Source organism: Podarcis tiliguerta, assembly GCF_965153285.1.
Source record: "Podarcis tiliguerta genome assembly, chromosome: 6".
Lineage (NCBI taxonomy): Eukaryota > Metazoa > Chordata > Lepidosauria > Squamata > Lacertidae > Podarcis > Podarcis tiliguerta.
Genome location: NC_139539.1, coordinates 68,293,759 through 68,320,363, shown reverse-complemented (window position 1 = coordinate 68,320,363; position 26,605 = coordinate 68,293,759). Strand labels below are relative to the sequence as shown.

Sequence of the window (26,605 nt, the reverse complement as noted above, 5' to 3'; positions counted from 1 at the left end):
CACTGCCTCCCGCAGTTTGGTCAAACTCATGCTGGTAGCTTCGAGAACACTATCCAACCACCTCATCCTCTGTCGTCCTCTTCTCCTTGTGCCCTCCATCTTTCCCAACATCAGGGTCTTTTCCAGGGAGTCTTCTTTTCTCATGAGGTGGCCAAAGTATTGGAGCCTCAGCTTCAGGATCTGTCCTTCCAGTGAGCACTTAGGGCTGATTACCTGAAGAATGGAGAGGTTTGATCTTCTTGCAGTCCATGGGACTCTCAACAGTCTCCTCCAGCACCATAATTCAAAAGCATCAATTCTTCGGCGATCGGCCTTCTTTATGGTCCAGCTCTCACTTCCATACATCACTACTGTGAAAACAATAGCTTTAACTATACGGATACTAATGAATCACTAAAGCTAAAATGAAACGAGGTGAAATCGGTTTGTTCCTATTTTCCAATATACAAAGCCAATAGCCAAGTTATGAGTTTTTAAACATTAAATATCAGCAGTGCTATTTTTCCAGAAAAAGAGGTGCCAGAACTCACCATGAATGCCTCCCCTTTTCTCTTATCATGGCAATGGTGCCCATCTGAGAGGTGCCAGAACTGAGTTCCAGTGAGTTCTGGCTGAAAAAAAGCCCTGCATATCAGTCTGCTACATTGCACTTCTAATACCTTGTTTTAATCTTTTGAAGATTGTCAGCTTCTGTTAGCGGTATTTGTGATCCCGGGCTCTTAATGCTGTTTCATCAAACAGCAATTTTAGAAGCTCTTAGAAAGACTGAATGTTTCCAATAATACTTGCTTTACAATTACAGCATCTTGAGTCTCCTAAAGTTTGTGTACTGCTATTGTTTGAAGTCTCGAAGGTATTTTCCCAGGGAGGAAAATCTTGCAGCTGAGAGCCATTTATACACAGAAACACATCTGTATCGCAACTACCCTTTATTCTTGGATGAGACTCCCAGTACCTAAGCAAGAAGCTTCAGAACTTGCACTCTTTTTTGCTCTTGTCCTTTCCTTTTGCTCTGAAGATAGCCAGAATTATGACCTCCAGAATACTTATTTGGCAGTTGCTAAACTTCCTCTGTAGAAATATAGCATGCAAACAGTTTATGGGGCAGGCAGAAAGCTCTGTGCTTTCGTTAGCCAAATTAGTCTTGGGTGAGGCTTATAAATAGTTGCTTGTGGTTCATAAGGATTGCCTTAAAGGCACCATGCAAATAAGCTTTTTGTAATCTTGAGAGTTTGAGACATTTGTATTCTCCCCTTCCAAAGTCTTGAGACACCTTCCAACAAAATAAACATTAATACAATAATAAGAAAGCACAGTTTAAAGTAGTAAACAGTCTTCACTCACCGAGCTGAATAATTGTCCAGACTGATTGGAGTTATTAGTTATATGAATATAGTGTTGGCAGCCCTAAGTTCCCCACTCCTAGGCCAGAAAATCGGATAATGTGTGACAGTTTGGCAAAATGAATTTGGGCTAAGCTCCCCCCACCCCCCACAGGGAACACTAATGAGTTCCATGAGCTCGTTTAAAATAAAGATTGGACCCATTCATTGTAGCGTCATTCCAGTGACACACTTGTGATGAATTTATGGTAGCTTGACTGGGGCTAGGATTAAAGTGATATTTAAAAAGCTGTGCCATTAGGATTCATGCTCTTCCAATATTAATCTCAAAGTTGAAATGTATACAGATGAAATCACTAGAAGACATGAGGAAATAATAATTAGCTCCCACTAAACCCCAGTGGACCAAACTCTGTATCTTTGGGTGTAGGGAAAAGGACTTACATTGATGATTCCGGTAACACCATTATCATGCGTTGATGCTCAAATATGAAGATACGAAATTAGAAACCCATCTACTTTTGTTTTCCCTGTAGGGTCCCATCGGCTTACCTGGTGAAACTGGATCATCCGGAGGACCCGGCGAGAAGGTGTATAATGAGATGCTAGTACTGATAATGTAATAATCACTCTGGCACACACAATCTTCCAAATACAGTAAAATTGCAACAGCTGCATGTGAGGGTTTTGATCTTGGTTAATCTTGCCAAACTTGACAAGATGATGAAGACCTGTGCTTGGGCCTCCCACCTCTTTATCTTTTTCTCTAAAATCAGCTGCTGCCTCCTTCCAGTATGGAGAATAGGAGTTCCTCTTGTGCCATTTCCCCAATTATAAACAACCCGTCCCCTGGAGCAGTTAATTTTCTTGCATTTATTTGAAAGTTTTCCTTAATGGGGCAAATAGCACCTTTGAGAGTTGACTTTCATCAAAAGTGTGTAGGAGGGAAAGGTGGATTTTGGAGAGCATTGTCCAATGCCCGTGTGACCCCAATTGAGATTATAAGGCTACAGCAGCTGCTTTCTGCTAACAATTAAAAAATGGAAATCTATACCCTTGATCTTTGGTGTCTTGTCAAGTTTGGTCCTAAGTTACAAACTAGACACCTTTCGAACATGCACACATATTAGTGGTGTTTGTCTATGGTGTCTGTTGAATTGTAATGTCATTATTATTATTATTATTATTATTATTATTATTATTATTATTATATTAAAGATTTTTCTTTGGTTACAAGAGTACGTACATCGTCTCAATTTTCAGATCATAAATTCCTTTCTGTAGAACAGTCATACTCAATGTGAGACTTTAACGTTGTATACAGTATAAGGTTGGGGGAGAAGAGAGCTGCGTGGAAATCAAAGACTGGCAAAGCAAGAAGTTTTATTCAAGAGCATTCAGAACGTCTGGGAGATTAATAGCCTTATCTAATTTTAGAATACACAGTAGGGTTAAGTTACATTTCCAAATGTCCTTATTACTACAGCCCTTTAGTGTTCTGAAGAATTCTCCATTATTCCTTTTCTTAAAATTGAAAACAGGAAACTATTATTTAAATGGATGTCAGGTTTCATTATGCTAGAAACCTAAATATTTTTCAGTGTGATCTAGCATATTTGTTATTTCTACCCTGAAGGGAAAAATTATTACAGCCAGTTTAATGGCAGGAATTCAAAAGGAAATTCTAGAGAAAGAGAGGGATTCAGCATAGCGCTAAGTGGGCAATGTATGCAGGGAACGAGGTTTGCTCACGCAATGGGGCTGACCCCTATCTCTCCTCCCACCGCTCACCCCCTAAATCAGAGCAGATTTGGGAAGAAGAGGGGGGAAGTCCTGTTGCGCAAGTGGACCTTGTTCTGTGCACACAACAACTTAGTGGCATCCCACCCCAAAATTTTATTCTATGATGGTATTGTATCTGACATGAAAAATGTGAAAAGTCACTTTCGTTATATGTTAACATCAAAGTAAAATAACTGAAAAATAAACTTATTTCCTCTCTTCAGGATATAACTAAGAGATGGATTTTAATAACGCCAAACAGTATGACACAGTAATTGCAATTGGTTGCTACTTAAGGATAAACTGACAAGATTATTTTCAGATAAAAAGAAAGTTTTGAATCAAGAGAATAAAGTATTGGGGTAATTAATTGGTTTTCAAATGGAATGAAACCCTTAAGAGGCACTTATCTTTATCACGCCATTTGCTTATTTCTCTGTAATATATACCGTATTTTTTGCTCTATAAGACTCACTTTTTCCCTCCTAAAAAGTAAGGGGAAATGTGTGTGCGTCTTACGGAGCGAATGCAGGCTGCGTAGCTATCCCAGAAGCCAGAACAGCAAGAGGGATCGCTGCTTTTACTGCACAGTGATCCCTCTTGCTGTTCTGGCTTCTGAGATTCAGAATATTTTTTTTCTTGTTTTCCTCCTCCAAAAACTAGGTGCGTCTTGTGGTCTGGTGCGTCTTATAGAGCGAAAAATACGGTAATTTTACATGCTGAAATATTTTTCTCATAAAACTATTTTACACACATGAAAGTATTGTTGTAAGGTGTATTTTAATAGTGTAACACTTTTTTGGGGTCTGTTGTTGATAATTGTGCTATTTCAATGCACATTCCATTAGGGCTGCACAAAGTGTTTGTATGCCAATGTTGTTGTTGTTGTTATTATTTAGATTGGTCCACCACCCTATACCTGTAGATCTCACGATGTTTCACAACATAAGTGTTTTTCAATCCTTGGGGGGCAGTGGTCAGCCAGAAGTATGAAACCATTCCCAAAGACTGAGAGCAGGGTCAGAGGTTTCTTGCCAAGGCAGGGAAATCAGATGATGCAAGGTTATAGTACTTTACTAAACATCCAAGGGCTGTGTTTTTAATTTTGTTTTCCCCCTTAAGTTCTAAATTAAAATTATTGGTTTGGCAGCAGAGTACACGGCAACAGAGCTGCAGTGCCCATGGGAAATAGACCTACTAATGATCCGGAAACGATGATACATGATAATATGGCATCATTAGAGAGCCAGTGTGGTGCAGTGTGGAGCTTCCCCGCTCCTCCACATGCAGCTGCTGGGTGACCTTAGGCTAGTCACACTTCTCTGAAGTCTCTCAGCCTCACTCACCTCACAGAGTGTTTGTTGTGGGGGAGGAAGGGAAAGGAGAATGTTAGCCGCTTTGAGACTCCTTAAGGGGAGTGAAAGGCAGGATATCAAGTCCAAACTCTTCTTCTTCATTAGCAGGAGCGCTTTATGGAAAATATGGCTGCCCCATGCTATGTTATCCTTCATAATATTGCCATGTAGATAAATCTAATTGGCACCTTGTTCTATAAAATCATTACTTCTCTCTTCAAGTAGAGGAAGACAGTTAGTAGGAAAAGGGTCCCTCGTCCAAGGCCAAGAAGACAGTTTCCAGTTTGCCTATTTTGGAGGAGGGAACCCCAGATTCCTTCTTCTTTTCATTGGAGGCAGGCAGAGCTCCGTTTAAGCCAAAAGAAAAGAAAAGCAGTAGCAGTAGCAGGAAGAGAACTTCCACTAGCCAGAAGACCATGCAGCAATAAAGATGTCCCCTCACAGCAGCATTTTTCTTCCGGCCAATGGGCAAGTGGTTCTTTCTTCCAACCAGTATTCTGAGCCACACAGGAACCAACTCAGGAATACGTTGACAAACGGAGCGCTTCAGCTTCAGGACCTATAACTTTTCATAAGCAAAATTTTCCAGAAAACTAGCAGGAGTCCAACAACATCTGGAGGACCATATGTTCTCCACCCTGGCAGAAGAATTATATGACCAGGCCCCATTCTCCCACAACTAACCTTGTATTTTCTCACAGAAAAAGAAAAATGCAATGACAACATATCACAAAGTTTCATTTTTGTTGTTGTTTACCTTTTAGGGAGAGAGGGGTAGTCCGGGCCCAATGGGCCCTCCTGGGGAAAAAGGTATCATGGTAAGTAATTAATGGGAAGCAACTTTATGTGCATATTTATTTTATGTTATTTATGGCATGAACAGTGAGAAACCTAGTACTTAGAAACTTACTGGAAATTTTCTGCTTTGGAAAGAACTCTTGCAAGAAAAAGAAGGAAAAGCTGTGTTAGTTAATCCTTTTTTAAGAAGCGTTTTAGGACCAAGTCACATGTTAACTTCAAGGTGTTAAAGTCATGATTGCTTGGAGAGGCATTTGTGTGAAATAGCCTCTACCTAATACAAAATGAGAAGCTGTCATATCAAAGAAAATAGTAGACACATGTATTTTTGAAGAAACAAAACCTGTTGTGGCCTGATTTTTCAAGAAGCAATTTACAACTTGCCACTTTCACTGGGATAGAGTGTGTTTCTGGAGATAATCGACAGGGCAACACATGAAGTCTCAGAAATGATAAATTAGCCAGACGTATGAATAAAAATCTAAAGTATCTGAAGCTCTGGGAAAGCCAACTCCTACTTCAAAAATAAGCAACTGGCCAGAGCAATTGGCAATAATTGTTTCTGATAATAGCCATTCTCCTCCCTCATGTGAATATTCTCATGTGTTTGTGAAGACCCGAAGGTTAAAGCCTTGAGTCTGTTGGGTTTTCCTGACCTGCAAAATGAACATGGCGCTGGTAAGTTGTGAGCAGTCGCAGGTGTTGAATTGTGAGCAGTGGGAGAAAACACATGAGAGCATTTCGGTGGCTGCCATTCAACCAGACTAACCATTTCCTTCCATTTCAGGGATACCCAGGTCCTCCAGGTGGCTCTGGGGGTATAGGGCCACAAGGATTGCCTGTAAGTGAAACTTATTTTTGTTTGTTGGGTGCAGTGTATTACACATACAAATCACCCCACAATTACATATTAACCCTAGCTTTGTTAGTATACTGTGTATCCTTGCAGAAGGCTGATGAAAATTCACCAACTGCGATGTGGGGTGGGATGCAGACACAGCCAGATAAAACCAGCCATGCTGTACAACCAAAATTAATAATCAGCAAGTGTCAGTTCAGAGGAAGACATTTAAGCGCATGTTTAACAGAAGGGGCTTTTATTTAATAATAAGAATAATAAATTTTTATTTATACCCCACCCTCCTTGACCAGGGTTGGGCTCAGGACGGCTGACACCAAATATGAATGAATTACAAGTAATAGGAGAAGGAAAAATAACACACACAACAACAACAAACAAACAGTTAATTAAAATACGGCTTAAAAAACAGCTTAAAATGCAGCCTCATTTTAGTAGTAGCCCACAAATCAAGACCATAAAGGGCAGAAACATCAGATATTCATCCGAGCCAGCTATCCATGCTGATCCTACATGGGCCAGCAAAAAAGCCAAGGGAAAATTTATATACCAAATCCCATATAAGGGATCAGAGTGAGTCTAAGCCGAAGGCCAGGTGGACAGCTCCGTCTTGCAGGCCCTGTGGAAAGATGTCAAATCCTGCAGGGCCCTAGTCTTTTGTGACAGAGTGTTCCACCACGTCGGGGCCAGTGCTGAAAAGGCCCTGGCCCTAGTTGAAACCAATCTAACCTTCTTGAGGCTTGGGACCTCCAAAACGTTATTTATGGACCTTAAGGTCCTCCTTGGGGCATACCAGGAGAGGCAGTCCCGTAGGTACGAGGGTCCTAGGCCGCATAGGACTTTAAAGGTCAACCCCAGCACCTTAAACCTGACCCTGTATTCCACCGGGAGCCAGTGCAGCTGGTAAAGCACTGGATGAATGTGATCCCGTGGCAAGGACCCTGTAAGGAGCCTCGCCGCGGCATTCTACACCCGCTGGAGTTTCTGTGGCAGTTTCAAGGGCAGCCCCGTGTAGAGCAAGTTACAATAATCAAGCTTGGAGGTGACTGTTGCATGGATCACTGTGGCCAGATCAGGGCGAGAAAGGTAAGGGACCAACTGCTTAATACGGTGGCGTATTAATATATAATTAATAATATATAATACAACCTGCGCCTCCATGGAAAGGGAGGGGTCGAAGGTTATACCCAAGCTCTTAACAGAAGGCGCTGGCACTAATTGAGCCCCCGCAAGAGATGGGAGTTGGCCCCCCCAACCCCATGTCGTCCTGACCCACCCAGCCAGAGGACCTCTGTCATCGAAGGATTTAACTTCAACTGGCTCCCACTCAGCCATCCAGCCACAGCTTCCAAGCATCTGGTCAGTGTGTTCAGGGCCAAGTCAGGGTGGCCGTCCATCAACAGATAAAACTGGGTATCATCAGCATATTTATCAGCGGGAACAATGATATTTTATTATTCTCCCTGCGCTTTTCTTCTCAAGCACTGGGGGATGCCCTGGAACAGTGTGAGAGGTTTGTGGGATGGGCTGAAGGGGAAATTCGCCAAAATCACTTTCCCCATTTCTGTTATATGAAAGTTTCATTTGAATTGGAGCTTCTTCCATGAAATGAAGGGCACCATTACATCCAGCCCGACAGATTTTATCCTTTGCCATGATGACCTGATAGTGACTTAGAAATGCATGTACCTGTTAGTAACTCATTTAAAATTCTTGACCTTTCAGTCCAAGTGGGAACAGCACGACTGATATGTATTGTGCTTCTTGAAAAAAATGTTAAAGAAACTTCACAGAACATATTAAAATAATAACAACTTGACTCTCATACAAGAAGTTTTCCATAATCTGCTTGCTCAACCAACATCAACAAATCTTTAGAAGGTGATTACTAAAAAGCTGTGTGGTGGATAGATGATTTTCCTTGGGAAATCCCGGGGGGGGGATGTATATTTGTTCAGCCATTTAAAAAAAGGTAGCTTTACATAAGTCTTAACCTAACCTAGAGAGAGCCCTCATATCAGGGCTGCTATAAAGTGATTTTTATATAGGAAAGGTTGGAAGAAAATATAATAATAAATGCAGTCTCCTACTTGGTTAACAATAAATGATTTTGTCCTTAAGTGACCTAAAGGCAACCTAATCAATTTTCTTTTGTTTAGCAACATGCTGCTTGCAATGCTATTTGGATAAAGTTATAAACAACATATTAATGTGTTTACATCATCATCACTTCCCATGTAGGAAAAAATATATATATAATGAATTGGTTAAGGAACTTGGAATAGGCATGGGAGGATTATTGTTTAATTGATTGGTTGATTGATTGCCATTGGCTGGTGTTGAAGCACTTTGGAATGCACTTATCTATGCTAAAAATTAAATTGTATTCACTAGCTGCCTCAACTGGCCTTCTGAAATTATTAACGTTGAAAATCTTTTTTTTTTTCATTTCTAGGGTCCTCCAGGGGCAAGAGGACCTCCTGGACTACAGGGCCCCAAAGGTCAAAGAGTGAGTAGTAGGATTTTATTTGTCGTAAGATAGATTCGTACCCTACAATATCTCAGATCATCTGAAGATATAGTCAGCTGATCATCTGTCAAGATAAAGGAGAAGAGCTCTGGAATATGATTCCAGTCCCTACAGCTGTAATTGGTGTTTTGAAAGGAGCTCAGGCCAATAATCTAGGTAGGATAAACACACTGGATACTCCTGGGTTCTGAAGCCACACTTTTTTCTATTACACATAGAATACACTATGCAGGGCAAATCACAGGTGAAGGTCTGTTTCCACATGCAGATTTCCTTCCTGGGTATGGATAAAGGACCAGTAATACAGCTGTGTGAGCTTTTTAAAGAGTATTTAAGTGATTTTAAAGCTTTTATGAGCAAGCCCAAGATAGGTGACACTTCCTCAAGCTGCCCTGCCCATAGCTGTGTTCCATTAAGCTGCACTCTGCGCATCCAGTTGTCATATGTTCTGAGATTTTGGTGGGCTGCTCAATCTGGCTTTGAGAAAATGAAAATGCAAGAAGCTGCCTGAACACAGTTTTCCTAAACTAGAAAAAACTGCAAGAAAGAGGAATTGTTCTTTCACTTATAAAGAATGATACACTAGCACATTATATTTATCTTTGCATGTTCATGCTAAGCCATGACTTGGCTTTGCATTACATGCAAACTAGTTAATACTATCCTCCATATGAGAAAGCCGCGGAGAACAGAACTCATGCAGTTGTTGAGAACTTTTGAAAACAGTAGGAATTTGAGTGAGCTGAAAGATTGTACTATCAAATCCAGTTTTGCAATTCATGTCTGAAATGTAGCGGAAAAGCTTACATCTGGATGTTGGTTATTCGGAAGTTAAGTAATCTAAACAGGATCAGAAGGAAATAATTTATTATGTAAGTTTTATTTATTTTACAGTGCTATTGCTTCCAAGTCACCGATACTAGCATAGTGCATTCTAATAAGCCTTTGCACACATAGGAGCTGGTGTTAACATTCAGAACTCTTTTGCTGAACTTTAAGACCCACTTGACCTCATTTAGTATACAGAAAAGATAGAGAGATGATACGGAGAGGATACTGTTAGCCTAAAATTCTATGTCTCAATTGTTGTCGTCCATGGAAACATGGTCTGCCTGATTTCTGGTTCCCTTAGACCAGGACTCCTTTGCCATCAGCCTGAGCCATCATGGCCAGGAGTCAAGGATGGTGGAAGTTGCAGTCCAGAAACATCTGCAGCACTAGAAATATACCTATTCCTTCTTTAGACCCCCGTTGCCCCACTTGCCTTTCAGTATGCTCAATTGCCACCAAGAGTATAAGCTCACAAGTGTTTGTCAGGCCATCCTGAAGTGGGGTTTTATGTTTTAATTTACAGTTCTATATATTCATTTAGTATACTGAATGTAGACAAAAATATTAGGTTTGGCGTAAATATGCATAGATGGGGCTTACACAAAGATACAGCTGTTAATTCAAATGATTTGTTTTTCTGCAAAAAGCATAAATAAATGAAATAACCATCATTGTGCTTCAGTGGTACCTCTAGTTACGAACTTAATTCATTCCGGAGGTCCGTTCTTAACCTGAAACTGTTCTTAACTAGAGGTGTGCTTTCGTTAATGGGGCCTCTTGCTGCCACTGCACTGCCGGCACACTATTTCCGTTCTCATCCTGGGGCAAAGTTTTCAACTCGAGGTAACTCTTCCAGGTTAGCGGAGTTTGTAACCTGAAACATTTGTAACCTCAGGCGTTTGTAACTCGAGGTACCACTGTGTATGTTTCCACATACCTTGAGGGTCCTCTGAGCACGTAGAAAACACAGTCTTGTTTTTAGTGGCCCTGTTTCCCTTCTAAACTGAAAGGCATTTGGACGTCTGAGTTCTCTTTATTAGAGTGGGCTACCCTTAGTGCCCAAAATACACTGAGCATCTGTTTGGTGGAGGTGGGGAGGGAATGGAAAAATGGGATGGGGGAAGGTGGTGTTGGATTCACTAAGTCAACCTTAGGTAGCGTGGTATCTCTCAGCCCCTCAATTTGCAATATGGGAACAGTGAAGTCAATCTACCCTAGAAGATTGTTGCAACATTTTTGGATATTAGATATGTGAATTCTTCTTACAACTCCATATGAACACTACATTTAAGTGTGTGATATCCTGTTAGCTTTTCTTCGAAACAAAGCTGACTCAGTGGCACTGGGTGGGGCAGGCAGTAGCTGCCGTTTGGCAAAGTTACGCTTTTGACTTCTTTGTTTATATGGAATCGTACAGCAGACAGCCCAGCAGAAGTGACCACAGCCAAGTAGCTTAGTGCATCCATTGTGTACTCCCTGAAAATGCAGGATGCCAGCAGTGAGTCACACTGTGCTATTTATAGAAATACTACAACTCTGCTTTTTTCTTTTTTTTTAGGGAAGTCCAAGAGTCCACTCCAAATATAGGTTTACTATTATTTTGGTCTGTTATAGCAAAGGGGTTTATACTCCGTTTCAAACTCCTGGTACCTCTTGGTGTACATAACCAGCTTGTTTGTTTTAGAACGAATATGTGGGGCCTCTTCCCATTGCACCTGAAAGGTTTAGAAATACTATCTGTGATTGTGGCTCCTGAGAACTGATTTGGAGTGACTCTCCTCACTCTCCGTAGAGAATTCCCAGGCAGCGGTGATGGCTGATGGTTTAACTATCTCTTCAGGATGTTTCCTCTACAATGTTATGGAAGAGCATCATTGGTTGTTCCTGAGTTGGCAAGACTCGCTTGATAACAGCAAGAAACAGCCTTTAGCATTATCATCCCAGTACAGTCGTACCTTGGAAGTCGAACGGAATCCGTTCTGGAAGTCCGTTCGACTTCCAAAACATTTGGAAACCAAAGTGCGGCCTCCGGTTGGCTGCAGCAAGCTCCTGCAGCCAATTGGAAGCTGTGCCAGACATTTGGCTTCCAAAAACCGTTCAAAAACCTTAACACTCACAACCAGGTTTTGATAGCTTGGGAGCCGATTTGTTCGGGAGCCAAGGCGTTCGAGAACCAAGGTACGACTGTATTGTGGAACACTTTGTCTACAGAGATTCAGCAGGCTCCTTCTATTTCAACTTTTAAACACTTGCTGAAAACCTTTCCATTCTGCCAAGCTTATGCAGGCAATTAAGAATACATTTTTTCCAATACAATAGTTAATTGATATCTGATTTTAACTATTTGTAGGGTGTTTATTGTATGGTTTCTCTATACTGTTGTAAACCACTTTGATATTTTGAAAGGAAATAGCGATATATAAATATTTTTATGAGTAAATATCTCTTTGCCACCTTTCTTTTTTAATATGGATATTTCATAGAACCTCTGGGAGAAAGTATTCAGAAACCTGGGAGGTGCAGCCAGTGTGTTGCTGCCATCTTGCATTTTCTCGCTGCCCTTTTCATCCACCCAAGAGTCTCCTTTCCTTGGGCCTTTCCAAATAAGCAGGTTTTTTGTTTTTTGCACAATACACGTTTCTGATCTAGTATACGCATTGTCCACGCGTTCCCTCAAGGCTGCATTTTTGTGGATATGAGATCACTTCCCCCACCCCACCCCCCAATTTTATAAGAAATAATGTTTTGCACCAGGGAAAATATTGTGCTTACTACATAGTGCATCATTGCAGTTATGGCTACTGTTTATAATGTGGTTACAGAAGTATTTCTGACCCATGATGGAATTTGTGTTTTTTGTTAATTATTTGTTTTTGGAGGATGTACACTTCATTGCTATACAGCTCCTGTACGGAAGCGCTTCGCTTTTTTAAAAGTGAAAAGCAGCAGTGCTATGCCATTTTGTGAGCCTTTTATTTATATTAAATTCTTTGTGAGTGTGTGGGTATAGTTTTAGCCACAGTGCAGTTGCTTTGAATGGGGTGGGGGGGACAGAAGGATGCTATCCATCTGCATGTACAAAAAAATGGTATTGTGGCATTGATTGTTCTTGTTTTCTTTAGTCCATATACATTGTATAAATAATTACATTATCTTCTGCCTTGCTTTTGACATTTCCCTTCCATGTAAATGAATTGAAATTTGGGCCATAGCAAATAACAAGAGGAATAATGTAATTGCAATGGAACGCCTTACCCTTTCCTGCATATTCCTTTCCACATTTCCACATTAATTTGCTATTTTTTTTAATTTTTAAAAAGTCATTATGAAAATTCATCAGCATATTAGTGTTGATTTGTTGTCTGATACAGTGGTACCTCGGGTTACGTACTTAATTCGTTCCGGAGGTCCGTTCTTAACCTGAAACTGTTCTTAACCTGAAGCACCATTTTAGCTAATGGGGCCTCCTGCTGCTGCCGCACCACCGGAGCCTGATTTCTGTTCTCATCCTGAAGCAAAGTTCTTAACCTGAAACACTATTTCTGGGTTAGCAGAGTATGCAACCTGAAGTGTATGTAACCTGAAGCGTATGTAACCCGAGGTACCACTGTATACACATTTTTACAAAACTCTTTCCCCCAATATAATGCATTTGTAATGTTATTTTCATGAGTATATGCATTTTATGCATACTTTCCCTACTATATAATTTTTGTACGCATTACTTGGTTGCAGAACTGCGTTGCAAAATTCAAAGATGTGTGAATTTCAGTTCACATATTGTTTCAGAAAGTACACATTAGGCAGGTTCGTTTTCAGTTTCTCACCTCTCTCTATTCAGGACCACGTCCTCTGATTTCAGTGGGCCTTGCATAGGATTACAGCCTTTGTGTTATTCTTAAAATGCTAGCGGCCATACAACTTGTTTTCATGAAAACAATAAGAGAGCTATTGCTGGAAATGCTGACAGCTTGAGAGAAGCCTTTCTCCCTAACACACACAAACACAAACACAATATTGCACCAGTACTGAAATGCCCCCTTTATATACCAGAAATTTGTTTCTTAATTTGTAGGGACCAAGAGGCCAGGATGGTCCTCTGGGAGAGCAAGGGACACAAGGTATTAAGGTAATATTAACTTGTTCTTTTTTGCACTTCAGAAAGTTTGTCATCATGCTGCTAGAAGGTGAATGAAAGCAAAGACTGTTGAGATGTGTTGCTTTCAGCTCTGTGTAGTTCCTGTGTTAAGCATTCTTGTCAGCTGCTCATGGAAGCTGCTGCGTGGAAGTGATGTATACATTTTAAAATAAATAATGGGGTTCTTGGTGGAATTCAGCATAGCACTAAGGTGAACATTTCACCAGTGCAAGGATTTTTCTTTGTGCACAAGAACGTTTTTCCATTACCTCCCCCCCCACTCCCCTAAATCTGTTCTGGGGTTCCCACATACAAAAGCAGGAGAGGGAAGGTCCGATGGCTCAAGAAGAATTCCTTGTGCTGATGGGACTTATTAGAAGAATATTGATCTCTGCATTTCTCTGTCTATGTACATGGTGACAAATGGCACTCCAGATGTTTGGGACTACAATTCCCATCATCCCTAGCTAACAGGACCAGTGGTCAGGGATGATGGGAATTGTAGTCCCAAACATTGAATGGCTGGAGTTTGCCTATGCCTGGTTTGGGATTTAAAAGACAAACTGAAGAAACTGTCAACTTCTCATTGTAAATTTACAGTAATTTGTCTTTACATTGCCTTTTTCCCCCCAGGGAGAGAGTGGTGACACAGGGAAGAAAGGCATCCCTGGACTCATTGTACGTGCCAGAGAAGTAGTGTTCTTTCAGCATTTATATTTGCAGTTGCAATTGTAGCAAGATGCTTCTTACAATTATTATTATTTTTTTACATTACCGTTCTCTTAATTTTGTCTGAGCAGGGCAAAGCTGGAAACCCTGGAGAAAGAGGTAGCCCAGGAACAGCAGTAAGTTCTTCATACTTGGGCAGAAGAATTCTTTATATTGCCATTGTGCCCAAAACCTAATTATGTGTGCCTGTATTATTTTGCATTTTTCATCTGAAGGACTTCAGCTGATCAGTTATGATCTAACTGAGTTTCCCTTCTATATTATTATCTGCTATTGAGGACAGAATAATTGTTCCTTTTTGGTGTGTGTGGCTGGTGGCTTCACATTGAGCAGAGACTTGACAGGAGGGTAGGGGACTATTTAATGCTTTCATTGACATCAGTTAATCCCCTTCAGACTTCCAACAACACTTTCCCCAGTACAGTGGTACTTCAGGTTAAGAATTTAATTCGTTCTGGAGGTCCGTTCTTAACCTGAAACTGTTCTTAACCTGAGGTACCACTTTAGCTAATGGGGCCTCCCACTGCCACCGCGCAATTTTTGTTCTCATCCTGAAGAAAAGTTCTTAACCTGAGGTAATATTTCTGGGTTAGCGGAGTCTGTAACCTGAAGCGTCTGTAACCCGAGGTACCACTGTACACAGCCCAGCAAGACAACAAGAAGAATTGGCCGGCACCATACTAATTAATCCGGCTAACCAAAAGCACACACATACATACCCCACTCACACAAAAACAAATCTCACTACACCCAACCAAAGACAACCAACCACACTGTACAGCAAGAGCATTGGAGCAGCATATTCTCTCCCCCCCCCCCCGCCCAGAAGAAAAGCAGCAGGTTTGAGCAAATAAGCATTTGGCAAAGAAAGAGTTGAACAACCGCTTCCCCTCTCCTGCCAATCCTCTGCTCACACTGAAGCCATGAAATGCTACTTTGCACTGTAAAAGAAAACCTTGGGAACAGGAGGCAACAGTTGTGAGGTTGCTTCAAGTGGTTTACTCAAAATAATAATAAAGAGGCATATAAATTTATTTTCCCAAGAGATTTGAGTTTGAAATGTTATAAAAGTGGCAGAAGGAGCAGACAGGGGAAATAATTTGTTGCTGATTGAATGGGTGACAGAATGGCAAACAAGAGGCAATGTTAGCAGAAGCAGCTGTTTTTCTGGCAGGAGGGTCATTGTGGTTGACTGGAAGGTGAGCGGCAGGGAGGTAGGCATGGTGCAAACACACAGATGCAGCCAATCTTGCACTCCTTACAGTGCGTTTGCACTCTACTGACCTCCTCCACCTCCTGGTCAGCAACAGGGGCCCACCAGCAGAGAAGCTTGTGTAGCAAATCCACCCTATCTGAAGAGCCAATTCTGCAGTGTAGGATCTAAACTGGCTGTTGAGTACCCTATGGATAGGAACTCCACCGTTCTATGCTTGTGAATATCTGTGGCTGATTATCGTTGTACGGAGAATGCTGGACCTTGGCTTGATCGAGCAAAGTAGCTTGTATTTTTTTGACCAGTTGTCTTTCTTAAGAGAGTATGGGAAAGTCACACATGGAAACATGGGTTTTCTTGCAGAATCATTTTAAAAAGATGAGAGAACTTCCAAAGAATATAGGTTTTTTTAATAGGGGGAAATAAAAATCTAGAGAAACTCAAAATTTCTTGGGAAAAGCCGGTGTGTTTGCAATGCACTGTTATACTTCAGTCATCCTGATTAACATTGCCATTGATCTACTTGACACGTTTGCCTGCTGTTTTGTTGTTGTTGTTTAATTTGGAAATCTGCTGCCCCCTTCCTGTTGCTTTCTAAAGTGCCACAAGCATGGTTTTTATTGTATTCATTTGAGGAACATTTGAAATACACAGTTTACTAGAAAGTAAGAAAGCCTACAGAGAAGAAACACCTGAGAAGAAACACTTTTCAGCAGGATAAAAGAGGTGCATTGTTTTGCCTTCTAAACTCGTTGCTGTGCCCACCTGCTTTAGGATATTATTGCTTTCATTTTGAACTTTTAATGCGATGTAAAATCAACAAGGGACGCGGGTGGCGCTGTGGGTTAAACCACAGAGCCTAGGGCTTGCCAATCAGAAGGTTGGCGGTTCGAATCCCCACAACGGGGTGAGCTCCCGTTGCTCGGTCGCTGCTCCTGCTAACCTAGCAGTTCGAAAGCACGCCAAAAAGTGCAAGTAGATAAATAGGTACCACTCCGGCAGGAAGGTAAACGGTGTTTCCGTGCGCTGCTCTAGTTCACCAGAAGCAGCTTAGACATGCTGGCCACATGACCCGGAAGCTGCACGCCGGTTCCCTTGGCCAATAAAGCGAGATGAGTGCCGCAACCCCAGAGTCGGTCACGAATGGACCTAATGGTCAGGGGTCCCTTTACCTTTTTAAAGTCAAGCTACAGCAGGCATAACCAGGTTTGATTTGGCAAAAAATATCATTTTATTATCAGTTATCATGGATAGTATTTGACTCAGAATAGACCCGTTGAAGTTAACAGACCAACTTAGTTTTTGTGTACATTCATTTCTTCAAATACTATTAAGGATCCAGCTTTTTTCTGTTTTTAATTGGCAAAGCAGCTAACCAATTAACCACAAGAGTTAATTTGGTAAGAGCTGGGAAGAAAACCATAAATGTCACTGAAGGGATTTTGTGAGCAGTGTTTTGATTGTGTAGGCCAAGGAATGTAATGCCTCTTAAATGGAATTTGAAACAACCTTTTTTTCCCTCTGTTGGCTTTCTGCTTTTAGGGTTTGCCTGGTCCTCCAGGAAACACAGGAGACAGTGGTCCTATGGGTGAACCAGTAAGTTGATTTCTATGATTTCTCCTATAACACTTTCCCGTGCCATGCCGAATTCCTTGGAAAACAGATGTTCTATTTTGCACTGTAATTAAGTAGACCTTGTAAAAGGAGCTACGCTAAGGCTTCAGCCCTTTGCACACCCTTACCTTGGAGTAAGTCCCACTGTATTCAATAGGACTTGCTTCTGAGTAAGCATGTATAGGCTTGTGCTGCTAAACCTGTCATGTACCCCTACATACTAATTTGTACTTGCAGTCTGTTTACATGAATATTTTAGCCTGTGGTAGTGCAAGAGAAAAATTTGCTCATGTTGGTGCTTAGCTACTTGAGCTTGTAGTAGTCTAATCGTTTGCACCCACCACCAGATGAAGCAGTCGGCTTTTTCTGGCACCCCCACATATAACTTTGCAGTGCCTGCAGTAATGTTACAGACACCTAATGTTGTTTGTGGTTGGAAGATACATACAACTCAGGCAAATGGAAGAGCAATACAGTCGAGGATTTTCACATCGCTGCTGTGCATCCCTGCTCATGCCCTCTGTTTCTCCAACTCTACCTTTCTCACGCTCCCCAAATTCCATGGTATCCTTAAATGACTGCATCTCTGTTCCAGCAGTGCCCCTTATGGGAACTCTCTCCTAGAACACTTAGATCACAGATAGGGAAACTGTGACCTTCCATATATGGCTGGACTGCAGATCCCATCATCTCTGGCAATTAGCCATATTGGCTGGGGATGATGGGAATTAGAGGGCTACAGCTTCCTCCTCTCTGAAGTAGGCGATATCAGTGTTCTCTCCTCCCTTCCTCCCCACTCGCCTGTCATATGTTTGTGTGCATTGATGCTGCTGTATAAAATACTGTTTGTGTTATTATGCTGTTCACCCACATTGTTGTGTGAAGTTGTCAGCATGCATAAGCAGTTGTTCTGAGTTTAAGAGCATCGCTTTGGCAAAACATATCCAACAATAGTTAGGTTGGTACAATCGTATTCCTTTTCTTATGCAGCTCTGTGTTGCTTGGAGGTAGACACATCTACATTACATGTTTATATAAATAGTTTTTGAATACTTATGTTAGTGGCTTCTGTGTTGCTCTCTGTCTCTAGACATTCTGTAATGTTAGAGCTGCATGCAATTGGCCTGTTGGTACTTTATCAAAAAGTACCGTGCTGTAAACACCAGACATTCTTTTGCTGGAGAATGTCTTCTTGTTCTCATCTCTATACTGATCTTCATTTATGTTTAAAACTACTGAAAATGCAATATAATGTAGAATCAATTGAAAGGTGTAAACACAATGAAATCCAGAAAAAAACGAACATATGTCATGCAGTAATATGTTGCTTCTTGATTGAGGCAGCACTGGAGCTATTATGTCACATGTCAAAAAGTCAACATTACTTCTGGAATTTCATTGTTCTGAAAAAGTACCCTTCCCTGTAAGTGATGTAAAAATATACTGCTATGTTTCTTTACATCAGCAATATAGTTCTAAGATTTACACCACTGTGAATTTTTCAAGGTCTGGCTTTGCGCCTACTTATCTCAGAAGTGTGCCTGCAGGCATTTGTTGCATAACCTTTTTTTGGCTAGAAATACAATATAAATCTAGAAAGCAGAGGGTGAGAAAAATCATATCTCACAGCATAGTGGGGGGAAACACAGATAAATGTGTGGGAGTGAGCGTGTTATCTATATATCATGTGGGACAATCCCTCACGCATATTTTCACTGCATGAGCTCAGGAGGAAAATGTGAGCAGCTAAAGGGATGAGGACCGTGAGGCCTTCCAGATGAATGTTGGACTCCAACTCCCATCATCCCTGACCATTGGCTAGGCTGGCCTGGGGCTGATGGGAATTGCAGTCCAGCAGCATCTGAGGAGCTACAGGTTCCCTATCCCAGTGTCAGAAGGTTGAAATGGCTTTGCTAGGGAAATTGCATGTTGCAGATGGACACAAACAGCAAAGAGGTGTTTGTTCTGTGTTCTTAAAAACTTGGGCAAGATGCTCTAAGCCCAGGGTTCTAGACTTAGCTCTTTACCTGTTGTTGGACTACAGCTTCCATCATCCCTAGCTAGCAGCACCGGTGGCCAGGGATGATGGGAATTGTAGTCCAACAACAAATGGAGACCCAAGTTAGAAAAACCCAGCGTCTAAGCAACCAGTCATAGAATCATAGAATTGTGGAGTTGGAAGGGACCCTGAGGATCATTAACCAAACTCCCTGCAATGCCGGAATCTCAACTAGATCATACATGACCGATGGGTATTTGCTCTCGAATTCTCTGCCCTTTTTAGTTCATAACAAAGATTCTTCCATTGAGGCTGCAAGGTAGTACTGGCTATACTTTGAAAGGGATTTCACCTCAGTGTCACACCACCTCATTATAATCTGTGCTGGTGACCACTTGTGTTCTTGGTTGCACCTGAGCTTTCCAGTATTGTTCACTTACATGCTTTGACTTCTGGTTTTCCACTGGAGTCATGAGAAAAAGGTGTCTGTGCCAAGCCTGTCTGAGCTCCGTGGGAATAGTATGGAAAAAACATTCGTCTTTTCGATCAAACCCTAATCTTCATGACACCCGAAGCAGCAGAATACAGCGGAGGTGCTCAAAGCGCTTAGGTTGCCATATGGATTTCTGCCTAATGGTGAAATTTCAATTCCTTGAAGTAATTTGGACCTCGTTTTAAAATTCAGGAAGGCACCTGTTGATAAGTTCTCAGCAGTATCCTGCTTACTATAGTGCTAGGGGAGAGGAATTTCCTCCCCCACCCCTTCAACTTTGTCTGTGATTGCTGCCCTGCCTGTCTCTCTACCTTCTGTCAGCTTTTCCATGGGTTCATTTGCTTTCCCCAATTGCGACATAGGCTTTCCTTCTCCTCCTGCTCCAATGTGGCCTAGTGGTTAGACTAGAACAGGCGTGTCAACTCCTAGGGGCCAAAGCAGTTTCGGCCCTCCGGCTCCATATTTTTTTGAGGAGTCTGGGCACCCCAATCTTCAGAGGGCGTTTGGCTCTGCCCTCTGGCTCCTTGTGACATCGGGATATAGTGTTGGGCCCCCTCAGTTGTCTTTAGACGATGGCACCTCTGGACTAGAATCTGGGAGACCACAGTTCACATCAGTCAGGATGCTCACTAGGTAATCTTGGGGCAGTCACAGCCTTTTAAGCTAACTTACTTCACAGGGATAAAATGAGAGGAGTGGAGAACCATAAAATGCCACCCTGAACCCTTGGGAGGAAAGGTGGGGTAAAATTGTAAATAACAATTAATAAATAAGATACAGGGTTTCATTCACCCTTGGTGGTTTGCATCGTTTTTGTTTTTTGTAAATATGCAGATAAAACTGATAAGGGTCCCCTTCCCCATCTTGTATGTTTTATTGGGAATCAGAGAGGAGGGATGGTGAAGAGAATAATGGGGGGAAGTATGCAAATGACAGGGAAAGGCAGGGGTTCTTCCAGAGAATCACCCTCCCATGTTATTTATTTATTTTTTAAAAAAGCTTCCAAACTCAGGTGAAAAACTAGCACTAGTCAATTTGCATGTAAAAGTTTCCAAACTCCCACTAGGCTAACATGTATTTGTTTTGCAGCATAAAGGGAGCCCCTCTTTTTTTTTTGTAAATTGCTTTGAGGTTTGTTTGTTTTTACAGTCAGCAGTATATAAAATAAGAATAAGAATAAGAATAAGAATAATACAATAATAATAAATGCTCACTCTTTTCTTTGAACTAATGACTAACAAGGCTGTTATTCGTAGTTACTTTCACTTAATTAAATTCCAGGCTGCCTTAACAAAACAAAGCAGAAAACAAATTACGTCCTATCTAAACAAAGTCTGTATTAGTCAAAAGGAGGACAGAATAACAGAGACAGAAAGCTTATTTCTGATCCAAGTTGGAAGAGATTAATCCTTAGACGGAGCAGACTGATTTTCGTATTTATTCTGATACAGGTATCAGATACCCTTCCATTCATTTCTTATGAGCAGAGCTGCTGTAGTAAGTAATTGTACTAGTTTCTACAAAAGATAACTGAATGGCATGCATACATAAACTTTTGTTTAATACTAGGGACCAAGGGGACAACAAGGTGATGCTGGTCCTGTGGGTGAACCAGGCTTTGAAGTAAGTATTGCGCAGGCACGCCTTGTTTTATTGCGCTTTGAGTTATTGCGCTCTGCATATATTGCTCCTTCCAAAGACATGGGTGTGGCTGGCTGCAGGCAGCCTGGTCACTCGCTGCCCTTCTTCTGGCCCTGGGAGGGGAGCTGGCTAGCGTTATCGTACACTTCATAATGTGTGCATTCTGTATATGTGTTAAAAAAGAAAGAAAAAAGGCTGGGTCGAATTTGCCCCGATGGTCTAAGGACAAAGAAGTGCTAGAAGTCTGGTGTGAGTTTATTGGGGGAAAAGGGGAGGGGATGCATACAATTTTAGGATAGCCACCTTCAGCAAAACTGAGCGTTCCAAGGTCACAGGTGTGTGAATTAGAGTGATGCCGATCAAGTGTGCCCATTGGCTATCACACAGGGAAATAGTTTTGCTTGGAAAGAGGTTGGAAGTGTGTTATCAGATGTTCAGCTATGCAACACAAGCAGGATGCAATACATAGGGAAGGATGTTGGGATGTGAACAGGACACATGTCTGGAAGGAAAGCAGGTGCAAGGGATCATCAGTGGCCATTGTTGACCTGGACAAGGTAAGAAGCACCAAGACCTGTAGAAGAGATGGCATTCAAGCACCTTAGAAAGGGTTTTATGGGACGTTGTAGAAGCCCCCTGTTAACACACAAACCTGTTGGGAGAAGTGTACCTCCAATTTTAATCCCTCCCCCTCTAGCTGTATGATCCTCTTTGTGTGCTCCATCTTGCTTTTATGGTGGGAAGCATTTAGTGGTGGGCAGTGAATAAGCTTGCTTATGTTTTCAATTCAGGGACCACCTGGCCCAGAGGGGGACCCAGGGCCACAAGGAGAACCAGGCACAAAGGTAATTGTTGGCATGCTGTTTCAGGGAGACCTTCTGGGATATGGGGAGAAAGAGGTGGGGAGTTGCCTCTCAGGCCACATTTGATTAGATCTCAGGCGCACCTGAGTATGGCATGTTCTTGCTGAGCTGAATGGCTATCGTTAAAAATAAAATGGGCCTGTGTGCTTGGTATGTGTGCCAGGAACCCAAATCCCTGTGGTTCAAAGAAAGAAGAAAAGCTGCCAATTTCTCTATTGATATAATTGATTGAGCGAGTTATAAATAAGACAAACAAACAGAGATGCTTGCAAAATTCTAAAGTACTTGTTGCAAATCTACCTGCAAAATATTTTTTCTTTCTTTCTTTATCACCTTTTCTCAGTAAGAGCCCAGGGCAATGTAAATCAAACATACGAACTAAATGCAATAAACCAGCACTAAACACACACACACACACACACACACACACACAGAGAGAGAGCATTTGTAATAGTTTAATTTAAAAAGAAAGATGTACATTATTGATGTACCCCTTATTAATTTGTGAAAGCCTGGGCAAATTTAAAACGTTTCGAATTGATGTCTGAATCCATCAATGTGGGAAACAGACGCACTTCTAAGTAAGGGTGAAGGATAAAATTGATTTGTTACCATTTTAATAAAATGCTGCCTGATGCTCACTTCTTGATCCAACAAACTGAAACACTTCAAAGTTCCAATTTTTGCAATTTAGTTCTCCAACCAAATAATATATGTTTACTGTTTGCATGCCAGTGTGGTGTAGTGGTTAAGAGCGGTAGACTCGTAATCTGGTGAACCGGGTTCGCATCTCCGCTCCTTCACATGCAGCTGCTGGGTGACCTTGGGCTAGTCACACTTCTCTGAAGTCTCTCAGCCCCACTCACCTCACAGAGTGTTTGTTGTGGGGGAGGAAGGGAAAGGAGAATGTTAGCCGCTTTGAGACTCCTTAGGGTAGTGATAAAGCGGGATATCAAATCCAAAATGTTGTTGCTTGAGTTTATTTTGTTACAAGACTTCTGCTGTGTTAGATATAATCTTTTGTTCTGTTGCTCCTGTTATGTAGTCCATCGGCTTCATGTATTTGTGTTGTATGTCACAGGGAGATGCTGGACCTGTTGGCAATGCTGGAGAATCAGGAGAACAAGGTTTAAGAGTAAGTGGTGAATATGAAACATATTTTGGAACTAAAGAGAGTCCTGAATTTTAGAAATGCAAAGCGGTATGCAAATTATGAAACCAGAGAAGAGATGAAGGAGACTCTTGGATTCCTATGCCTGGAAAATTCTCAGCATCATCATAAGCAGAGGCTTAAATATGACTAGTTATGACTAGTGTAGATATCTTATTTTTGAAAAAGACAATAAACATGTTAATAGGACTTTCAGTAGGTATAAGAAGGCTTTAGGTCAGCCTTATCTAAACTTCTCATAACCGAGACATGTTTCTTTCCGGAATGAAAAATGGAAACACCATTCTTACATCTGAATAGGATTACTTTTTAGAGCGTTCTTGAGTAAGATTTACCTCCTTCCCCCATCAGTTTCTACATCAGTGACCTGGGTGTGCCTTTTTATTGGAAGAAGCTAGGCCCATAGCAATGGATGGCAAGATCCAGTCACACCTGGTGATATAAGCATAACTTGTTCCCAGTAGAGATGCATTGGAGGCAAGGAAGGCTAGAGCAGTAAATCCTGCAGAGAAACAGGTTCACAAGAAACCTTAATTAATCATATTTCTTTTTCCTTGTAGCATACTTATGGCAATGCAGCCTTGAACACAGTTTTGGGAATAACTCCAATAGGCATTTTAATTCATATCAGAGTTGGTTTTATTTTCAGTCTTGGCTAATGTGAGTCAAAGAGCACAGTTGGGTCTTGTTCCTCATTGAAAAAGATATTAATATTGGTCCAAGAAACCTGAACACAATGGTTCACTTGTCAAACTTAGTGTTACGTGAATTAGATTTGCATGTTCGTTTCCTCCCCTCCCTCCTATCCTTGTGTACTGTAATTCCATTAACATCTGCTTGTTTAGGGCAAACCATAGTTCATAATTACAGCAAACTATTGCTTGTGCTTGCCTCCAAACCAGAATTGGAAATCACAGTCAAAATATTGGCTTTCAGTTATGATTTGGAGGTCAAACGCAAACCATAGTTTGATGATTTGTATGCAGTGGCAAACTGTGGGTTGGATCGGATTGAGTATGAGGAAGAGACATAAATCTAAGGCAGCAGTGGCTAACCTTTTTCGGCATAAGGACCCCTTTGGCCCCTTTGGTTAACCCTTCAAGGGCTGCAAGTAAAAATGAGTGTGGCCAAAGTATAAAAGTGCACATTTGGATGGGTTTTGATGGGGTTACAAAGACATTTTGTTTTTAAAAATAGCTTAAAAAATAATGTAAACATTTTGTCGGGCACAAAATCTTTTTGAAATTATGACATCACAGCAAGGGACCCATAGATAGAGTATAAAAAGGACAAAGAGGAGGGAAACCTAATGGCAAGATATGGTGGCGATCGCTGCCTCGTGGTGTGGCATGGTATGTTTATTATAGCTCATTTTCAAATATGTAGGCATTTGACAGTTTTGCTGCATTCTAGACTTCTATAATTCTGATTTCTCTTCAACATGAAGGCAACAAAAATACATGGTCATCAGTGGAGACACTAAAATAATGTTGTTATTCAATCCAAGCAAAACAATGAACTCATCTTCAGGCTAGAAAAAGACATTTCTGGTAGAAGGCATGATAGAATAAACAACTATTTTACTTTTAAAAGACAACTTAAGGCGGCCCTGTTTAGGGAAGTTTTTAATGTCTGATGCTATATTGTTTTTAATATTTGGTTGGAAGCCGCCCAGAGTGGCTGAGGAAACCCAGCCAGATGGGCGGGGTATAAATAAATTATTATTATTATTATTATTATTATTATTATTTATTAAAACCCAACTACAATCTTAGAATGATAATGAAAGCATAGCTTTGCTGATTAATGGGCCCGATTTTATATATATCTTAACAATCTCAGGTTGCACCAGGGCATTCTGTGAAAAAGAGGCAAATACCGATCGTGCTTTCAAAAATACGAAAGCCAGCAATCTGTTGTCATCAGCCTAAAACCATTTCTTCCAGAATGTTAAGTTGTCTTGAATAAGTGAAAGGAATACGCTGCTTGCCAATAAACACATTAGCTCTTTCTGTTCAGACGTATTTCAAATCATGATGTAAGCCCATAGAAATTTCCCATTTTGCAGAGGGTGCTAAGCCTTGCTTTAAAAGTTCAGACCCCTGTAACCCCCTCCTTCCCTCCTGCTCACCTCCTCCAGCTACACACATCTCAGGTATAGGGAGCTGAAATCCCTATTGAACTGTCATTCACAGCTCACTCTGCCAAGATATGCTCAGGAAGTTTGTCCCTGTTTATCCCCTCTCCTTTTCAGACAGGTCTTGGTATTGTGGGAAGACAGTGGCAACCCCCCTTAATATGTTGTTTGTTCTAACCCCTCACATGGTGTTCCTTCTACTGTTGTTCCCCGGGCTAATGTACCACGATTTTAGGTATTTGTACACCACAGTTTTTGAAGGTGACAACATTTGGATTTTTTTCTTCTGAAAAATAGGGTGTACCAGGACCACCAGGGGAAGATGGTGTTCAAGGGAAGGATGGACCAAAGGTACATTTTAACAACTGAACAGCCCCAGCGTTGTCTTTGTACCGTGTTTCTTTAAACAAAATATATAACAAAACACAGCATTGCCGCATTTGTGTGCATAGAAGTTGTCCAGCAATGTCACACTGATGCTGCAATAAGAAATCACAGAGACAAAAGGCACAGAGAATTTGCATCTTTGCACAATTCCTGTCTGAAAGAGCTGTTGTCACCACTCCTTCACTGTATTGCGGAATGTATTTCAAGCTGGTTTCCTGTGATTGGTAAAGCAGGCTTCATGCAGACATTGCAACAAAACGGAAGGAGTAAGATGGTGATTTAGGAGAGCTGAAAAAAATAATTCACATCTGGCAACTGATTCGACCCTTTGGTTTCAGATAGTACATGGGTAGACGAGTCTAAAAAGCCTGGGGCAGAAATTTTCATGGCCCTCTAGCAGCTATGGTGGCTCGTGTACCAGAAGTAGTGTAGTTAGTGTTAGCTTTGTAAGTGTATACTCGTTTCTGACCAAACTAAGCCTCCTATGTATATTTTGCTTTAAGGGGCTTAGTTTGGTCAGAATCATGTAAACACTTCCAAGGTGGTTGAACTTGATAAACAGATCCCATCCCCTCTTGACCTTTGCTTATGCATTGTGACTGTTTTAGGGCAGTGTAGGAGACCGAGGGCTTCCTGGAGAAGATGGTGAAAAAGGAGAGACCGGAATCCCAGGAATCCCAGGCCCTTCAGGTGCACCCGGCATAAGGGGCATTCCAGTAAGT

At 41.4% G+C, this 26,605-nt stretch overlaps 1 protein-coding gene across 2 annotated transcripts in view; it reads left to right on the top strand.

Moving 5' to 3' along the window:
- Positions 1–26,605, top strand: part of COL24A1 (collagen type XXIV alpha 1 chain) — a 167,053-nt gene that overhangs the window by 103,345 nt on the left and 37,103 nt on the right. For both annotated transcript variants that reach the window (XM_083444747.1, XM_083444748.1), the window contains exons 25-37: positions 1,880–1,933; positions 5,245–5,298; positions 6,066–6,119; positions 8,593–8,646; positions 13,574–13,627; positions 14,270–14,314; positions 14,437–14,481; positions 17,121–17,174; positions 21,254–21,307; positions 22,117–22,170; positions 23,270–23,323; positions 25,794–25,847; positions 26,492–26,599. In XM_083444747.1, the coding sequence (XP_083300873.1) occupies positions 1,880–1,933; positions 5,245–5,298; positions 6,066–6,119; positions 8,593–8,646; positions 13,574–13,627; positions 14,270–14,314; positions 14,437–14,481; positions 17,121–17,174; positions 21,254–21,307; positions 22,117–22,170; positions 23,270–23,323; positions 25,794–25,847; positions 26,492–26,599 (738 nt within the window). The remainder of the gene's footprint in view (positions 1–1,879; positions 1,934–5,244; positions 5,299–6,065; positions 6,120–8,592; positions 8,647–13,573; positions 13,628–14,269; positions 14,315–14,436; positions 14,482–17,120; positions 17,175–21,253; positions 21,308–22,116; positions 22,171–23,269; positions 23,324–25,793; positions 25,848–26,491; positions 26,600–26,605) is intronic.